Source organism: Apteryx mantelli, chromosome 21 (genome assembly GCF_036417845.1).
Source record: "Apteryx mantelli isolate bAptMan1 chromosome 21, bAptMan1.hap1, whole genome shotgun sequence".
Taxonomy (NCBI): Eukaryota; Metazoa; Chordata; class Aves; order Apterygiformes; family Apterygidae; genus Apteryx; species Apteryx mantelli.
Genome location: NC_089998.1, coordinates 10,553,134 through 10,571,359, shown reverse-complemented (window position 1 = coordinate 10,571,359; position 18,226 = coordinate 10,553,134). Strand labels below are relative to the sequence as shown.

The window sequence follows — 18,226 nt, the reverse complement described above, 5'->3', positions numbered from 1 at the left end:
GTGCAGCGCTTGGACAGCCATCTTCCCCCACCAAATGCTGGCTGCAGGCTTGGTTTTGCAAGGTGTGACAAAGCTATCAGCCAGCTTCCCATCTGCCTTCTTCCGAACTCTCTTACTCAGAGGGCCTGACGACCTAGCAAAGTTCAGGCAAGAATTTAGAGTGGATGAGCCAGCCTGCATTTAGCTCCCTGGAGGACTCTCAATTTAAAACGGCCTTTGTTCAGTCTCTGCACGACATTTTCTAAATGAATAACTCCATGTTTTTTGCTTTTGTCCCAAGTTTTAAGTCCATTTGGAGGAAAGTAGACAGCAGGAATAAAAACGAATGAGAAAGAACCTCAAGAATCAAAATGTGTTTCACGCTGGCAGAAACAACTAGAACCAGACTGTTTGTGAATGGCTTTTATATTTAAACTCTTCATCCCAATCAAATCAAAAGCTTGTGCACTTCCCTGGGATGGGAAAATCATTTCCAGCTTCAACTCCCTAACCTGCCTTTCTGGAGGATACTGCACCATGTGCGGAATCCAACCCAGCTTTAGGGGGTCTGGCATTGAAAACTCATTTTCTGTCTTGGTAATAAAGAAGCGGCAGGACAGACATCTTCCTCAGGACTATTCATTGCAAAATTCTGTACTTTAAGAAAAGGATGCCAAAACAACGCCTACTTTTATGTACTGGTATCACAGCTGACTGGCAACTCTGCTAATGCTCCATCAGCTGTATGCTTTTTTTTTTAATGGATCTGCAAGCTAACATAGGGATGATCCCATGAATGGATGGTGCTTTGTGCCCTGCTCCAAAATACTGCCTCCCTTCTGCTTCCTTCCCACTGCTGTTGGCTGGCAGAAAGGAAAAGGGAGAGTCATCATCACATTTACCACCGGCAGAGCTACCGCCGAAGGCAGGCTCTCAGCATCGCATCCACCCTCCCGTGCTCCCCGCGCTCCCGAAACGGCTCTACCTTGGGTAGCCAGAGAGAGAGAACTACAAGAAATAATTAACTGCCTGTACCACCACCCTTATCTGGGGCTACACAAAGCCGAAATTCGCTGGGTTAATCCCGCTCCTGCTTTAAAGTGCATGAAGCGCTGGAAACAATTTTCGGATTCAAGCATTATAAATGACCCATAAAGAGGCCTTTGTAGCTCAGACTACAGAGGAAAGGGGGGCAGATTATCTTCCCAACAAAGCATTTGCCTGTCAAAATCAAGGGCTTGTTTAACTTTACATGGAAATGTTGCTTTGGATATAGAGCGATTACTTCATGGAAAATTTCACTGTGTCTTTTTTTTAAACTGGAAAAATATTCTTTTCCAAAGTCCTTTTCTCTCTTTTACCACTGACATTTAAGGTTTTCCTCCTGCTCTAACTTCTTCCCACACAATTCCCATAGCTTTCAAAAATTCCCCAACTTTGGGAAAAATACAAGTAGGAAAAATGCAGCAAAGCGCATGCAATCACAGACCAGGATCAAACCAGACTGGTAAATGACAGCAGTCCCTCTCTACATGCCTCTGAGCAGTAAATAGATATTCCAGCACTGTGTGGAAGTTAGCAGCAGGAGCTGTATTTCCGTAGCAGGACATTTACATTTCCCCCTTTAACACCGTCCAGAAGGGCTTGTGAGCTGGAAAGTTTGTCTCCTCACTCTGATATCAGCAGATTGAGTAAAAGATACTCCATCCCCCTACAAACCTTACTTTATGTGTGAGATATTTCACATTTACACACACACCAGGCAAATCTAGGCTTCAAGGAGCAGGAAGCAATGAATACAGCCCCGAGCAACAGAGGCCTGAAAGACTTTCCTCTCCCCAAGCCAAAGCTGTGGAAAAAAATTAAGCGTTACTTAAAAATACATTGCCTTCAGCAATTCCAGAGGCTGGGCTGGCGAGGGTTTAATTGCATTTCTTAATCGACAAATACCTATGCCTCTCAAAATAAACCCTGCAGAAATTGCAATAGAAACTCAGGCTGCCAGGAGAAGCATCAGCCAGCAGCAGGGGCAGAGGAGATAACTGCTCTCAGAGCGTTCGCCTTATTGACAAACTGCAGATTTAGGGAATAGCCAAGAAATAAAGTGAACGCAGGAGGCTCAGGCTGATCAGACTGGGGATGGACGAGGGAGGCAGAAAGGAGGAACGCAGAGAAAGTATTCCAGGAGCCGAACCAAGTGATATGCTGACTGCAAGTGCTAGGCAAAGGCTGAGTCGCTCCCCGTGTTGGGGCCTTAGGGATAAAAGGGGAGCTGGTTTTGCACAAGATTTCTCAAGCACCTCCTGCCTCAGAGAAGCTGCCTCCCGTGATGTGGCACACCGCAGGGACAGCAGTAGCCTATAACTGGGGTTGGCACTGTCTTGCTGGCTCCCCCCGAGCACAAGATTGTCCCCGTCCATCGCGAACCCCATCGAGAGCATCTCTCCCACTCCGTAACCCCATTCTCCAGACACGTCTGCGGGGCGGGAGGGAGACTGCAGCACGGCACTGAAGCCCAGGCCAAGCTGTGCAGTCACAAGGAGGGAGCTAAAGACGTGCGATGTGACCAACCCGCTGTTCCTAGTGGTTCCCATCACTGTGACTTGATTCTGTCCCCCACAACAGAAAGTGCCGTCCCTGGGCCCCGCTGGGAAGAGACCCCCAAGCACACACAGCGCTTTCCTAGACCAAGGCCTTTCTGCTTGAATTTTTCCACTCAGCTAAACAGAGCTGGTTTGCACATACAGGATTAAAGTTTCTGTGCAAGTCTTGTCCCAAAAGAGGGCAGTTTGGTGACATTTTTGCTATACGTTTTCTCCTTCCGCAATTCACCACCTGTTCTGCTGCCAGCCCAAAGCTCAGAGAGAGAAACTAATATACCTCAGGGACTGACATTAGAGGGAGCTGGGATTGCTCCTAACTCCTAAACGCACAGCTGTCCTAACACCACCCTAACATGGACATAGCAAGTGAAGATGTGCAGGAATAGAGTTACTGGCTGTGCGGTGAAATGAGGACATCGAGGCAAGGTAATCCCCCAGGCCCTACTGAAGAGGCCACGTACTCCTAGGCTCATGGTGGCAAAGATGCTGTGCAGCCCCCACCTCCTCCCCCTGCTCCATATCAAATCTCCTTCCAGCCCTAGGCTACTCCCAGATGTGCAACACAAGTACTTGGAAGATCAGGGCCACAATTTTAATTTCAGTTCTAACACTGCAACATCTGCCTCCTCCAATGGCAAGCAATGGAGAAAAATGCCATAATCAATAAAGCATTTGCTCTGAGTTGATTCTTGCACAGAATTTCTTTTCTCTGGATTTATAAAATTACCTGTTGACAGATTCAATTTTACTGTTAGAAAAAGCACTTTCAGACAAAAATTACTCTGCCTCAGTATGATTCAGTCCCGCTGCAGGAGCGGCTGGGAAGGTTTCATCCATGCCAACAGCCATTTCTATGTCATTATGGCTAACATGCAAGAAAACAACACTTAAGGAGGCACACAGGACCCATCGTCCTCCTGCTTAGCAAGGAAACCCCACTGGCTTATGTCTAGACATCATTCAAACGCGTAAACATAGCTCACAAGAACTTAGAGCCAACTAACAACCACATAACTGAGGAGAAGCGGAGTCACAGCTGCTAGGGGATCTGGATCCATCAGAGCTGCCTCAACATCAACCCACCTTCCAGGGCAGGTTTTGTAGCCCGTATTGGGTCCTTTGCTGTCATAGCTATGCTGGCAGTCACCTCCAAGTGTGTTGAACGGTAGTGTAGCTACAGCGCTGCCTCTGGCTACACAACGGGCACACCTGAGGCACTGATTTACCAACTGGCTCTTGCAGTAGGTGTGTGTCAGGGAAGCAAGCATCTCCGATGAACGGGTGACATGTAGAGCAGAGAGAAAGGCAGGCAGCAGACCCTGCAGGGGACAGTCTCCTCTGCTCAAGACATCTGCCATGGGGTCTGACCACAACTCTCAGCCCAGCGCTGCTGCCCAGCTCATGGCACGCTGCTGAGGGCCACTGCTGTCTAGAGCCCAATGGCTGCCTCCTGGCTGAGCAGTGCTTGACCCATGCAGCACCCCACAGCTCTAAGGCATAATTATCTCTTTTTAATGGTTTTTTTTTCAGCTTAAAGTGTCTGAAATAATGAAGAGATGGCACTCTTGCCCACCAGCATGGGAGAGGTGTGCTGAAGCCTGACCTGAAGGCCATTTTAGGATAAGGCCTGCTGGGCTGGTGGCTAAGGACAGCCCAAGGCAGAAGGAACACCTTTTCCCCAGGGAACTGAGGGACTGGGGGCTCACATGACATAGTCTTGTCCCTGCAGGAAACCTGCAGATGGGTGGGGAACTGACCATACATCGCTGAATAGCAGAAACAGGCTTCAAGTCATAAATCAAAGCAAACCCCACCAAGGTCAGAGCAGGCAACCCGCAAGAGGCATGGGGAATTGTATTACTTTACACTGAAAATGTCATTACAATCTAATAAAAAGAAATCCTTCCTTGTCTCTCCTGCATCTCTTATCCTTCATGCTCAAGTAGTCACCATTAGCTTCTGAAAAACATTGAAGTCACACAATTGCTATCACAGATACATTTTTTTCCTTTTATTTTTGCAGTAAACATATCTGCTTCTGAATACAGAATTGCCTGGAGGCAAGGAGACGTTCACACTAACTCTCTTTTTCTTTGCCTGAATTTTCTTTCTTCTGCAGCACCGAAAGCCTTAAGGAATAACCAGCTCCCTTGGCAATCAGCACATTAGAGCAACTATTCGGCTGATGAAATGGCGTTTCTCAAAGAATTAGCAGCATGACACTTGCAGAGCACTCTGCACAGTTCATCTTCCTCCCAGCTCAGCAGCACCTAAGAGTTGTCGCTGGCTGATGGTTTCCAAAGCGCTTTTAACGAAATAAGCTGTTGATCCCAGAAGTACATCAATGACAATTCACAGCACAGATGTTCCTTGCTCTTGTGAAACTCTGGAGGACTTAAGCCTGGAGAGATCATAGAAAGTAAATTGCTCTGAAACACATGGTGACCACTACAAACAGGCTGCATCTTTCCAGAATGAAGGTTAAGTCCTTTGTCAGAGTCATGCTGGGGGACTGTGAACTGCTGTTGCTCTATCCATCCTGGAGACAGAGGGCTCCAAGAACATCTCATCACAGCTTTGCACTAGCGCAAACTCTTCGTTTCACACAACTGACCATCACCACTTGCTACTTCAGCTATGGGGAAGATGAGCACATGTCTCTGATGAACCACAAAACCCCACTGATTCTTGCTACAGGGGAGTCTGCCAGTTTGTGGCCAAGGGGAAATCCAGTAATATAAAACTGGGTAGATACGGCCATCTCTCAATCTGCCACAGACAACACAAACACAGAGAACGTAACTCTAAATCCTGGTAACATAGAGCCTAAGATGCAGCACAGTCCCCAGGAAAAAAAAAACACAGTTCTACAAGAGACAAGCAATAGAGTGGCACAGCAATGCTCAGCTCTCAGCAAGCCCAGTTCTCATTTGGCTGGGGACAGCATCAAGATTTGCAACACAACTTGCACAACCACAGGTGTGTACACTCTGGTATCTCCTTCATCCCTCCATTCCTGTTAATTCTCACACCTCTTCTCGAACCTTCCCATTAGGTGTCATTCTTACTAGGTCACATCTACACTGAATGGTTGACCCAGATCTCGGCATTCGCCCTCTGCTTGTCCATGCAGAATAGTCTCTGACACAAGCTTGGCACAATCTTGATTTTGACCCAGAAACACTGACTGGAAAGGCACGGTGAAAGCAAAGCCAGTGGACAGCTGACAGTCCACCAGTAACTTCCCAAATCCCAGAAATGGTTTCTCCCACAGCAGACTGCAAAGGAATCCCAGTGTCCACACAAGAATGCATTATAACTCCAAGGGCAAGCAATGTGCCAGCCCTGGGCCAGCAAGGCTGGCTGGCTTCTGCGCTGGGAATTCGGGCTATAGCAAAGCTACGCAAGGACGTCAGACCCACCTGTCAGCTGAAAGACTCACTGACCTGGCCACACACCAGTCCAGTCTGTCTGTTCCACACCTCCAACCCACCACACACACAGCCACGTGCCAGATCCCTCCTCCTCCAGACGGATCGGTTACACTATCACACACATGCCAACAGCAGCAGTTTCCATTTCAAGCCTCTTCGATAATGAATGCTTCTGCCTACAGATAAGCAAACTCGTTAAACTATGCTACAAAACAACATCCTTTCAGGCATATAGAACAGCTGTGCTGGAGGGAAAGGTAGCTAGACAGGGATATCTCTATTGCCTGACAAATGTTGGATGCCTCCACCAACCTTGAATTTAACCTTGCAAAAGCTGGAAACATCACCTTAACTACAGCGGCATTGCAGATTTACTGAACTGTAAGAAAGCATTAACAAACTTGCTAGTTTACATTGCTTCAGCCTCTGGCTCTCCCCTGCACTTTTGCAAATGGTGCTTTCACAAACAGTGCCTGTTTGAAAGCTTTTTGCATATGTATTCCAGGACATCCAGATTGATTAGAAATAGGAGGGAGAGGGGGAAAAAGCCTAATCCCCAGCCCTTCTCTTGGAATGTAAAGCCATCCAGACATCAGATAGCCCCTGGGGCAGCATCTGTCAATTCTGGCTGACTGGGCTTGGTTAACCCGAGATATGTTGCATGTTGCATTTATTTGCATGGTATTTGTGAACAGAAAAAAACCATTTATAATGGAGATTTATATATATATATATATATATATATACACACATACATAAAAGAAAAATCTAAAGGCAAAGTCTCCCAGTGTTTTGGGACATGTTCTCATCTCTCAGTGTGCACGATAAGCCAGGGGAAAGCAACTCAGCTAATTCATCTGAATTAGCCCTGAAGTGCATGGCTGGACGAACAACATTTGCAGTCACACTAAATAACCCCTCCCAAATCCATGGGATATGGCAAGCTCTCCCTCACTCCCTGATAGTTTTTTGATCACGGTGGGGCTTGCTTTCATTGCCAGACGGCAAAGCAAGACACCTTTGGATAAAAAAGTGTCTGGGTGGCCTTGATCAGTTAAAAGTTGTGGCATCCAATAGTTTTCTTTTGCCGAGCGTACAGATGGGAATTCAGCAGCGGAAGTTTTCACAGTGTGCATGCCAAACCTTGCACATTGACACAAGCAAGCTGGAGAGTGAGAAGGAGCTGGTTTCAGGGGCAGGCTTTGAAAGGCACATTACAAGGCAGTGCAAAAAGCAGAGAGGTCAGGGCCCTGTTACGAGTAACCCCAGGTCCCACCAGCGCTAAGAACTATCACTCAAAGCACTTCTGAGCAAGCAGGCTAAGGAGAAAGACGCATTGTGCTCATCGTGCTCATCGTCAGCAAGGATGGAGGCCCATTAACAGGGCAAGGAGAGGGCCTCCAGGCAGCGCTGACAGACGCTCTACAGCGGAACGGGAGACATGCTGGAAGTCTGATACGAGCGATCAAGTCTGGAATAGCAGAGGGAAGCCAAGAGCCATTAGCAGAGCTGTCTGGGGATCCCGGGACTGAAACAACACATGGCTAATAGCTTCTGTTAAAAGTACGGTATACGGCCAACGTGGCACAGAGGAGCAGGATGGGAACAGCAGATAATGACAGATGTCAGTGCTGACCTGCCACACGCAAGTAATGCCAGGAGAAGGTTAAATACTGTCTGTTCGCATGATGCCAACACTGCCCTCCGCATCAGATCTTTGCGCATGCATTTCTATAAGCTTCAAACATTTTCTGTAATTGTAATTGACTGTTTCCAGATTAACAGACGGGCCCTCACCCCTCAGCTCTGCAATCAAAGCGTGATCCTCTATTAGAAGAAGTCAAAGGGCTGTCTGTCTGCCCAGCCCATGGGAAGGGGGGCACCAGGGAACGGAAGAATGAGCTTCGGGAAGAGCCAGGCAGAGAGTAAAGCTCTTCACTCCCCAGCTGGGCAGAAGAGCTCCTGAAACCAGCAGGCCAGGAGCTGGTAGCCGTATGCAAGACTGGGCATCACACCAAGGCTGGCAGATCCTCCCAGTGCCCTGCAAGCGCAGTGCTACTGCAAAGAGAGGCATCACAGCAATGGTACCAGAGAAGCCCAGCTTACAACAACAGTAGCCTCTTCTGCCCCCTCATGCCTGCACACAGAACGCTGCCAGAGTAAAGGAAGAGTCTTGCCCTTCAGCACAGGCCAGCCTCCAGCTGTACATGCAGGATGTGAGATAAGGACCCAGAGCCAGGCTGAAGCTAGAATGGTGCCACTCGCAGCAACTTGGAGCGGGGGCCCCTGGCACCTTAGGGGTGAGTGAGATCAACAGTATCCAAGCCCTGCACGGATGCTCTTAGAAGTTTAATGCGGCCTTCATTCAACTTGGATTCATTCCCTTCCAGAGCAAATCAAGCTACAGTAATTAAGGCTGCTTTAATTCTGAACAAGCATGTCCACATTGTGCTTTACTTGCCAAGTTTACTTGCATTCGTTTTCCTGCATACCCCTTGGGACACAGCCCTGGTGAGCTCAGGGACCAGGAGCAGCACGGTGGAGGGTGCTTTGGTTGATGATGACTGGCCCGCGCAGTGGCCAAGCTAGCCAGAGATGGCTACGGCACCTGTCATCACATCCCCCTAAGGAACGACGGGAAGGACATGCCTGGAGGCTTCTAATCATTTCCTGTTGATACACAGAAAGGAACAAAGGAAAATGTGCAGAGAAACACCTCCTATCTGGAGCTTCAAAAAGTCTCTGCCAGCTCCGCAGGGGCTGTATCAAGGTGACACAGAGCAACAGGGGGTGGGGGACACAAGCACGCCAGCGGCAGCTGCTTTTCTCTTCTCCTTAAAGTAGAAATAATGGGCCCTTCTCCCCTGCGGCCGACATGAATATTTCATCAGCAAAGCAAACTGCCTTATCCCCTAATAGATTTTTCCCTCTCTGGCTAAGGTGGGAGAATCCAGCTTACAGATCCCTCCACAGCCTTAGCAGGCTGGCCCAAGGGCATTTTGGGCACAAAACCAAAGTGCTGGGGGCAGCCAGAGAGATCTGAGGATGACAGGATGGAAACATGTCAAGGCTCCAGGCAACTCAGTACCTTTGGGAAGCATGTGCCCAGCTCTCTCATATGACAGTACTTGAATATCCCGTGAACACTGGTGAGGCAACACCGTATCCTGCTTCCACAGGACAAACAGGTTCCCTATCCGTTACTGCTGACAGAGAGAGCAGTGTCTGCCCCTCTGGCCCCAGGTCTCATTACAAGGGCATCTGGACACTGTTCCTCAGCAGCTACAATAAATCTCTAGGGTCTCTTCCGGGCATGAGAAGCACAAGGGAGAAGAAACACTAAATCCCTAGGACCAGACAAGGCAGCTTGAACATATCCTCTGCTGGATCACTTATAATATGGCCTATTTCAAAGGAGGGTAGACTCACAGTAAGAGAAGAGGACTGGGAATTAGATGTGCTGACATGCTTCCCACTCTGCCAAAGTCCTAGGATCTAGGCTCCACTGGAATGGGCCAGCACTGGTCAGACACCGCCAGATTCCCTGGATAACGCCGTGAAAGCCATTCCCTTCCCGGCTCCATCTCCAAGAGACGGGGCTTTGCACAGGCACTGCCCAGGGCCTTCCTGGGTCAGCCTGCCTTTCCGCAAATGGAAAAATCATCCATTTTATTTTATAGTAGTTTTGGAAGAGAAAAATTGTTTTTTCCTCGGGCAAAACTTTAAAGAGAGCCAGCAAAGCCTTACAGTAACACCTTAGGAATGATCCAAAATGCAGGAAGAAGGCACTCTGAGATCTACGCACTCCGAGATCTAGCTCTCCAAATCCCCAGGCCCTCCTGAAAAGAACATCTGTGTCATTCTCTTAATGACTATGGTGGTAATGGGCCTCCAGCTAAACTAACAACCTGTTTGGGAAAAGCCTTAAAAGCAGTTTCTGGTTTGACTGGTGTTTCCAACAGCACCTTCACTGTCAGACATGTCTCCACCTGGATGACGTCTTGTCTCCAGCCCAGGAAGGATGATGGACTCCTGTCTGAGCCTGAAGGCTCCCATTCCCCAGAGTCACTGCTCAGGTTCTTGTGTGCTCAGCTTCTACTTACCTCAAACAGGAATGAAGCCAACCCATCCTGCCCTGCAGGACTCCTCCAGGGAGATGGAGCCAAAGACAGAGACCCTGGGAGAAAACTGGGATCTTGGAGGGCCATAAGGACAAAGCAGGATGAATCAAGAAGGAGGTGGCTGGGAGACTCTCCCCTATCATGTATTTTGAGCAGTCACTGCGCTAACACGGAGTAAGGGCTAAATGCTGTTCACTACTTGGGCAGCACTGGACACTGCACAGGGCCCAGTGTATCCTAAAGGAGAGACAGACCATCCTGAGGGAGAAGCACAGGAAGGTAAATCACGTAGGGAATGAAGAGGGTAGGCACTTACATGGTTGACAGGTAACCGCAGACCCATGGCTGATCCCCCTTGCTCACCTTTTTCTCATCTCCCTCTTGCAGGAGCTGGAGGTGGCTCCTCTTCTCGCTGTCCTTGCGAAGCGAGCTGTTCTGGTGGTGCGGCAGGCCTGTCGGCGGGGACACACTCCGGCCCTGCGGGTCCACCCATGTGTAGATGTGGTTGGTGACATATCCCCCGGGGATGCGTCCCACTGAATGCACCGACAGGTTCAGCTTCTTGCAGCCTTTCAGTGCCTGGAAGACAAACCAAGGAGAGAAGGGGGTTAATGCCAGTGGAGGAGGGAGGACGATTCTGCCTCAGGGCTCTGGGGTGATGTGGCTTTGTCTTTCCTTGGGGTTGGAGGATCTCAGGCTGCTCAGCGAACACCTATGGAACAAGTGAGCTACACAAAGCTAGTGAAAGACCTGGGATTTTTCTCTGTCCTGAACCGCAACAGTATCCAGGGGAGGTTGCAGGTGCTAACACAAAAACTACAATCTCCCTATCAGCCAGGGAAAGAGAAGAGTGGCACGGAGCGTGGAAGGCAGGCTGGGTAGCGAGGTGCCCAAGAGAAACTCCAGTGTGAACTGACTCTGAAGACCGAGCAGTTTCTGCCACTTAGGGAAGGGGATCAGAGCAGGACAGGGATCAATGCTTGGGGAAAACAGCAGCGCTGCTCCCCATGGCTTCATCCCAAACTCACTAAGTCATTGGAAAGGCAGTCGACAATGTTCCCAGAAATTCAGCTTCCATTGCCATTTCATTACCAGTAGCCTCTCCAGCACAAGTAGTCAATTAATGAATACGATAATGAATAAATATATACATATATTTAAAACCGCATGCACCAAGATGACCTTGAGATCCAGATGAATTTGCAATTACTCCTCTGCCTCTCCAGCTTGCACTGCAGGAAGCTGACAGAGGTTTTACAGTAAAATTAAATTAACTTTAAAGAAGTTCTCCCTGGGGACAGCTGTACGTGCTGATCCCTTTTCAGGCCTCAGGAACATCAGTTCTCAGGATCTGCACTCAGAAAGGGACTGCTTTGAATTTTTTTTGCATATGTGTCCTTTTGATGAACTACTCTTGCAAGGTCTCCTCTCCCCACTGAGCAGAGCGGCTGCCGAGGGAGACTCACGACAGGGAAGAACGAATACTAACAGCTTTTGGATAAAGAGTAACACTGTCAGTAATACTGGGCTGGCTGGATCCCAGCTCTGACCTGGCAGCTCTCCTCTTCCTCCCTGCCGGGGTTAGAAAGAATCCAGCTAGCCAATTCCCAGTTCAGAGTCTCCATCATATACAGCAATTTGGCTGCAAATTTGTTACATGCTACCAAGGTCATTTGGCCTGGAGAGCTTAAATGAGGACTGTGAAACCAACAGCCCCATCAGAAGAGATGTAGAGCCCTTTCATCTCCTGGGCTGCTCTCTAACTCCAGCCCCCTGCCTCCTTAGCTCCCCAGCCCCTCTAATGTAGCACCCTTGGCCGTACATCATCCCACAGCGAATTCATGCTGCAGATCCCAGTCCAGTGCACGATACCTCAGAAAATGAAACAAGGAGAGCTCACAGCGGCCCTGTCCAGAAAAATAAACTCTGCCATAAATAAGAATCAGCATTTTTAAAACAGAGAACAAGCTTTCATTAACCGATACACACAATTAATCAATTGGCCTTTCCAAAATGTGCAAAGCAGGAGACTTGCTGCTCCACTAGGGTCCATTCCGCCCGGGGTACCACTGCTGCTTCCTGGCACATTTTTACATGTTATGCTCTCGCTCTGCAAGCAAACAGCACTGGGTGGCCCCTAACCAAGCCCCACATCTGCGATGGGGGCTTCTCCCTCAAACACCTCATCTGCCATGACCCCTCCTCTCCCTGCGAGAGCATGCAGGGTCCACACTGCACGGCAGACAAGTCGAGTTGCTGGGACGATGGAGCTATTTCTGACCCCCTCCCCGTCGGCCGTGGGGGACCACTCTCAAACAGGCACCGCAGAGCGGGGGCCTAGCCCTGCCTCAGGACACAGCCCAGCACCTCAGCCCAAAGCCCCTTTGTCAGCTGCCACGCAGACAGACTTAGGACAGTCTGAACCCCACATCGATGAGTTGGGGGTGGTGGTGGGGCTTCTCACCCTCCCGAGAGCTACCAGTGCAGAACGACACCCTGTGAGCTGGAGTACAACATCCCGCAGAAACAACTTCTTTCTCCATTCATTCAAATTGGAGCCATTTCTATGAAATCCTCTTTTACGCCTCCATTTATTTATCCAGGTACCGAGACAGCAAAACAGCACTGTCCCATGAGCAAAGTCTCATCTCTAAATGAGGCTGCAACTCCTCAGCAAACACAAGCAAATAACGAAGATCATCAGTGATTTGACCAAATGCACAGTGTTAGCAAGCCGTGTCCTATGAGACATAGGATCCAGTCCTCCCTCTGCCATGGAGATGCTGTGCAACCCTCTCTGACTGACGCTTGTGCACCCACCCTTTTTCCCCCCTAAATGAAGGAGCAGATTCTCTGAGAAATGTTTATGTTGATCCTGGGCATTCCTCACATGCATATGTTCATACGGAGCCTCCGAGCCAGGGGCTGAATGTCAGCGTAACTTAAGTAAGGAGCAAGGAAAACTCTCAGAGCTGCGGCTGGGCCAACAGCACACATGGGGCCCTTCCCTGAGCTGCTCTCTCCCCTTTCTCCCTGCATTCATTGCCACCCCAGTACCCTAGTGGGTCTCCTTGGGACCTTGGGACTGATGCAGGCATCCCACCTCCTCCCTTCCTCAGAGCATCCCGGCCAGCGAAGGGGAAGAAGAACTGGAGAGCGCCATCGGGGGCTTTCATTACACAGCAGGGACACCAGGCGCTGCGTGCGCGCGCCTAGGCAGGGCTCCCTGCCCTGCTCTGGGGAACGCGTGGCAGCACCAGGGCACAGCCTGCCCCAAGCACAGGGCAGCGGCTGCTGCTGAAGGTGAGGCGAGCAGAGCGCTGCCTGGTCCCTTCAGCTGAAGGTCATCTCCTGAAAGAGCAGGAATAACCGGAGACCTGTTCTCAGGAGGCACAGTAAAGTTTCCAGGGACAAGAAGCCAGAGATTTACAAGGGACTTTTTATGTCCCCCTGCAGCTCCCTTGACGGGGCCGCCAGGAGATGGGATCTCAGTCAACAGGGAGATGTTTTATGCATGAAGGTGACAGCAGAGAGCCAGGAGACGAGGAGAGCAGCTGCTGGGCTGTGCCTCGAGGCAGCAAGCTGGGCCAGGGCTCTCCAGCAGCGTCAGTACAAGAGGAGACGGGAAAGGAGGGAACAAACAGCTGCCGGCTGTGCCCATTGGGATGTCACTGCAAACGGTCTCTCCCAGGAGCAGGGAGAGCTGCAGCATGCCCCACAGCTCATTGATCCTAAGCCCAGGAGTGGTGGTGGTTGGGGCTGCTTTACTTAGTCTTTTATACTTTTTTCCTGAGGCATCTCACGGACTCAGTAAGTGAAGTGGTTTCCTGGCCAATGCAGTGTTTCTCCAGGATCATTCTCAACATGCCCCCACTGCAAATGTCTAAATGAAGAGCTAGTGTAGGACCATGATGCTACCCCACCACAGAGACCTTCCCCACACTTAGGAGCCCTTCAGAACACAGCTCCTCCAGCCTCCAAGCCCCCTGCACTGGCACAAAAGGAAACATGTCCTCAGTAGCCCAAACTCTGGAGTGTCAACAGAAGCATAGCAGAGGAAACAGCCGTAACACACCATCCGACCTCATCTTAACCCACGACCGCAGCTCAAGTGGGTGACAGACCAAGGGTTTCTGCGGGAACAGGGGCCCAGGACTAGGAGGAAGACAGTAAGGGGATGGCTGCTCAGAAGAACTTCATGTGGCTGGGCTGACATGGTTAGTATGTCTGATGGCGTAACGTCTCCAGACCACACTGCTTCTCCACTTCTCTCCCCGAGACCCTCTGCCAGAAGGAACTGTTAGCTATAAGGATAAGGCGCTATTGAGCAAAGTGGACATCAAAGCAGATTGTCAATGCTACTGCCCAGATAAATGGAGTCCAGGTTAGCCTAGCCCAGCGGGGACAACTCACACGGCAAAGTCCCACATGTGCTCAGCATCCTCATCAGATCTACCAGTCTTTAGGTATAACCTGGGGCATTATGACTACCTGCAGTGAGGCTCAAGCTTCCTCTGAGTGATACTCAAACACTGCCCAAATACCCCGAAAGCCCCACTTGAGTATGCAGGCAGCCAGGTTAGTGCCAGGCAGGGCAACCGGCGAGAGCAGCACATAAATACACCAGTCTGGGAACTCCCAGCACAAGGCCACCCTCCCAAGGGCCCAGCTGGGCTTGCCACGAGCTAGGAGAGAGCACAAACCTCACTGACAGAGGCAAGAGGTCCTATTACAGCGCTTGGGTTGTGTTTGCACCAGCAAAAGGTGTAATTTGTTAGGAAAAGAAAGAAAACAGAGAAGAAGAAAAAGAATTTGGTCCCGCAATCCCAGTGCTGCCTTTTCCACATCTAAGCAGTCACTTCTAATGGGATCCAGTGTGGTTTCCTCTTGAATACTGATGAAATAGCTCCATTGGCCCTTAACTCCACAGGCAAGTGGCTACTGGATCTTTGCCCTCCACTAACAAAATCCTATCTTAGCTTTTATAAACAACTGGCTGCTTACTTCAAGCTGCAGCATTATGCAAGGAAGTTAATTGCCAGAGACAGCAGATTAATCAGCCTCTTTTACCACCAACAAGAGTGTCTTGAAAACATCCTGTTACCTAAACTAGATCTTTACTCAACAAAAGTAACATTTACCAGCCAACAACACTAACCCTTGATAAATCCTTTCCTGCAGCTTCCAGATTGATTAGTCAGGCTCTTTCCTGAAAAGAGCAATGCAGCCTCTTTTTTTAGACTGCTCTGAGGCCCAGAGCTGCTCTGGTGTCACCATTCCCCAAGTCCAATGCCAGTATCTGGGGGAGGGCCCAGCAAACCTCACAGTCATCAGGAGTAAGGTCATGGATAGCTGATCCTCCTGCAGGAGCCATGTCCCAAAACCTTCACACAGCATAACACCACAAGATGCAGACCGTCTTTTGGAGAGCTGTTGGATGATCACAGGTGGAGGATGACTACGGCACCCACAAAGGACTTGCCTTACCACTGTGAGGCAGTGGGGCCGGCCATGTGGCTGAGCGATGGTAACGCAGTAACACTGGCCTCAGTAGGCAGGGAGGCAAGTTACCCAGCAGCCCTGCCCTTGTGCTAGGTGCTAAACACACTCAAAGAGATGGTCCTCATCTCAAGAAGCGCAGGCAAGAAAAGCAAGAAGAAAGGGGAAATGTGATGCAGGAACCACCTTGTCCAAGGTGACAGCACAAGTCCCTGTGAAGGTTGATAAGAGAGCGCCTCTCACTGGGCATGGTGTCATGTCAACCAGACGATAACCGCCTCTGCGTGTGGCTGAGTCTCCATACTTCTCCCTGTATCTCTGACCTGCTTTCCAGAGCTGTCTTTTACAAGTCAGTCTACACTTCGAGCCCTGCTCCCATCCTGATTCACAGCCTGCAGCAGATGGCTATTGCCATCATATGAAGCTTTCATACAGCTGCCATCCCACTCTATCAGCTTAATAATCTATGAAACAACTATGTGACAACACGAGCAAACCCTTCACATAACTATGAGCCGGTAGAAGTGCTACAGGCCATCAGGCATCCCCAAACCACACCAAACATGTATACAGTAGTGTAAGTATGCGGATATATAACAAACCATTGCAGGCAACACTGAGACATAGCTACTTTCAGATAAAAAGCAGTAGCCATTTAACAGTATGCAGCAACACTATAGGACCAGGTGAGAGAGGAAGCAAAAAATTCAGCTGGCTCTTTCCTACAAGTCAGTCTCCCACAGCCCTGATTCAACACAGCCTTCAGGCATGCATTTAAATGAGCAAGTATTTAAGCATCTGCCTATAATATGCTTAAGCATAGGTGTGAAAAAAAATCAGCCAGTGATGCACATTTGTAGCTAAGCCTATTTATAAGTATATTTTTAGACTCATTAGCTTGCATCAACTCAGAAAAGCTTTTTTGTTTGTTTTTTAAGATGGCTGTTTGTCTGGAAATGCATCTTCACGATCTATACTACAGAGCTAGACAATATATGTATTAGTAGAGAATAACCCAGCAAGTGATATCCCACACTGTCACTGTCCACAGCAGTACACCTGAGCTGAGGGTAAGCCCAGGTTTTACCAGCTCAGGGGACAAATCCTTCTTTTACTGCAAGCACAAATTGCCTGAGGAATCTCCACTTTTAACCCCCCATAAGAAGTGTGTTTGCTCCAGTAAGCCAAAGTACCATCCTACTTGAGGAAGGGGCCCAGCACTAGAGCGGGAGGATGAGGGGCACAAGGCTTGCTCAGCACCACCTGGATTCTCCTGCGGGCCACCAGAGTCTTGTCAAAGTCACAGGAAAGTCAGCACAAACCGTTTCTCCAGTGTGGTGACCATTAGAACCAGTTTTGCTCAAACATCCCAGCTTCCTGGAAGCTTTTTATTCTTTAGGCAGTCGTTAGGGATTCAAATGAAAGTTCACATGGCTGCAAGAGGAGATGAGATGGGAAGCAATGTTTTCCCTTGGAAAATAGCACCACACATGTTCTATAACAAAGCACAGCAGGCATGGGAATGAGATCTGGCACAGGCCTGTAAAGTGATTGCATACATCCCCGCACTGAACTAGACTTTCACTTGGCACACAGAGCTGCAAAATTACGAGGCATCAGGTGAGCCAAATGGGAGAAGCTTCCACACTATGTCTAAATAGAGTCAGAAATCACTATCAGCCGCTTCTGCGAGCTCCAAGTGAACAGAGCTTTTTCCTCCATTTTCCGGCACAGGGAGAATCTCTCCAATTTCCCTTCTGTTTTTTCTGGCTTTACCAAAGCTGAAGCATCTGTTCATCTTCTGGTCTGCAAAAGTTCCCCTACTGGTATCCAAGGAGAGGAAGTTTATTACCCTTGTGAGGAACAGAAAGGAAAAATGATGCTCTCTGTGGCGTAGAAGACATCTTTCTGAACACTGACCTGACTCTTTTTTTCCCAGAGGTGAGAAATTTGTGGTGAGCTTTTGGAAGTGTTTTCTAGCCCCTTGTGTGCAGCAGGACACAAGATGAACGTTTAGTGCTCCTCCTGGACCACCACCAACAGAACAGAACAGGATCTGCCAGAAGGACGCCATTTCCTGGAAGTGTACAGCTCTCTTGTAGGGGCAGGCTGGTTCAGCAGTCCAGATCCCAGATGGCAGGGGACCATCCATGCATTGCAAAGCTTGTATCTGGCTTACTTTACTGTTTGAGGAAGAATCTTTCTCCCACCGCGCTGGGGACACAAGAGATGGGTATACTCAGCAGCTCCTACACTGCTCCACCCCAGTTAGTCCCTTCAGTTCTGCTGACTTACATTTCCATCAGGCTCTCAGTAGCTTTCAGTCAGAAGGGACCTAGACTGATTTGACATCCCAAAGAAAAAGTTTGTAGGTAATTTTCTCATCCACTGAGCATGATTATCCAGTACCTTTGGAAAGTTAACAGCACAAGATAAGACATAATGACTTTCTCCTGCCACCTGTTCTTCTGACAGTTATGAAGTGCTAAGGGAGAAGATTTCATCTTGAAGGATGCTCTAGCCTCATCACTGGCTCCTGTGAAGAATCCAAGAGACCACCATCGTGGAGCATTTGCCGTAAATTTCTTAA

The 18,226-nt window shown here is 49.2% G+C and overlaps 1 protein-coding gene across 3 annotated transcripts in view; it reads right to left on the bottom strand.

Annotated features, from left to right (window-relative positions):
- Nucleotides 1-18,226, bottom strand: part of WHRN (whirlin) — a 62,758-nt gene that overhangs the window by 30,973 nt on the left and 13,559 nt on the right. For all 3 annotated transcript variants that reach the window (XM_067309119.1, XM_067309118.1, XM_067309120.1), the window contains exon 2: nucleotides 10,501-10,716. In XM_067309119.1, coding sequence (XP_067165220.1) covers nucleotides 10,501-10,716 — 216 coding nt within the window. The remainder of the gene's footprint in view (nucleotides 1-10,500; nucleotides 10,717-18,226) is intronic.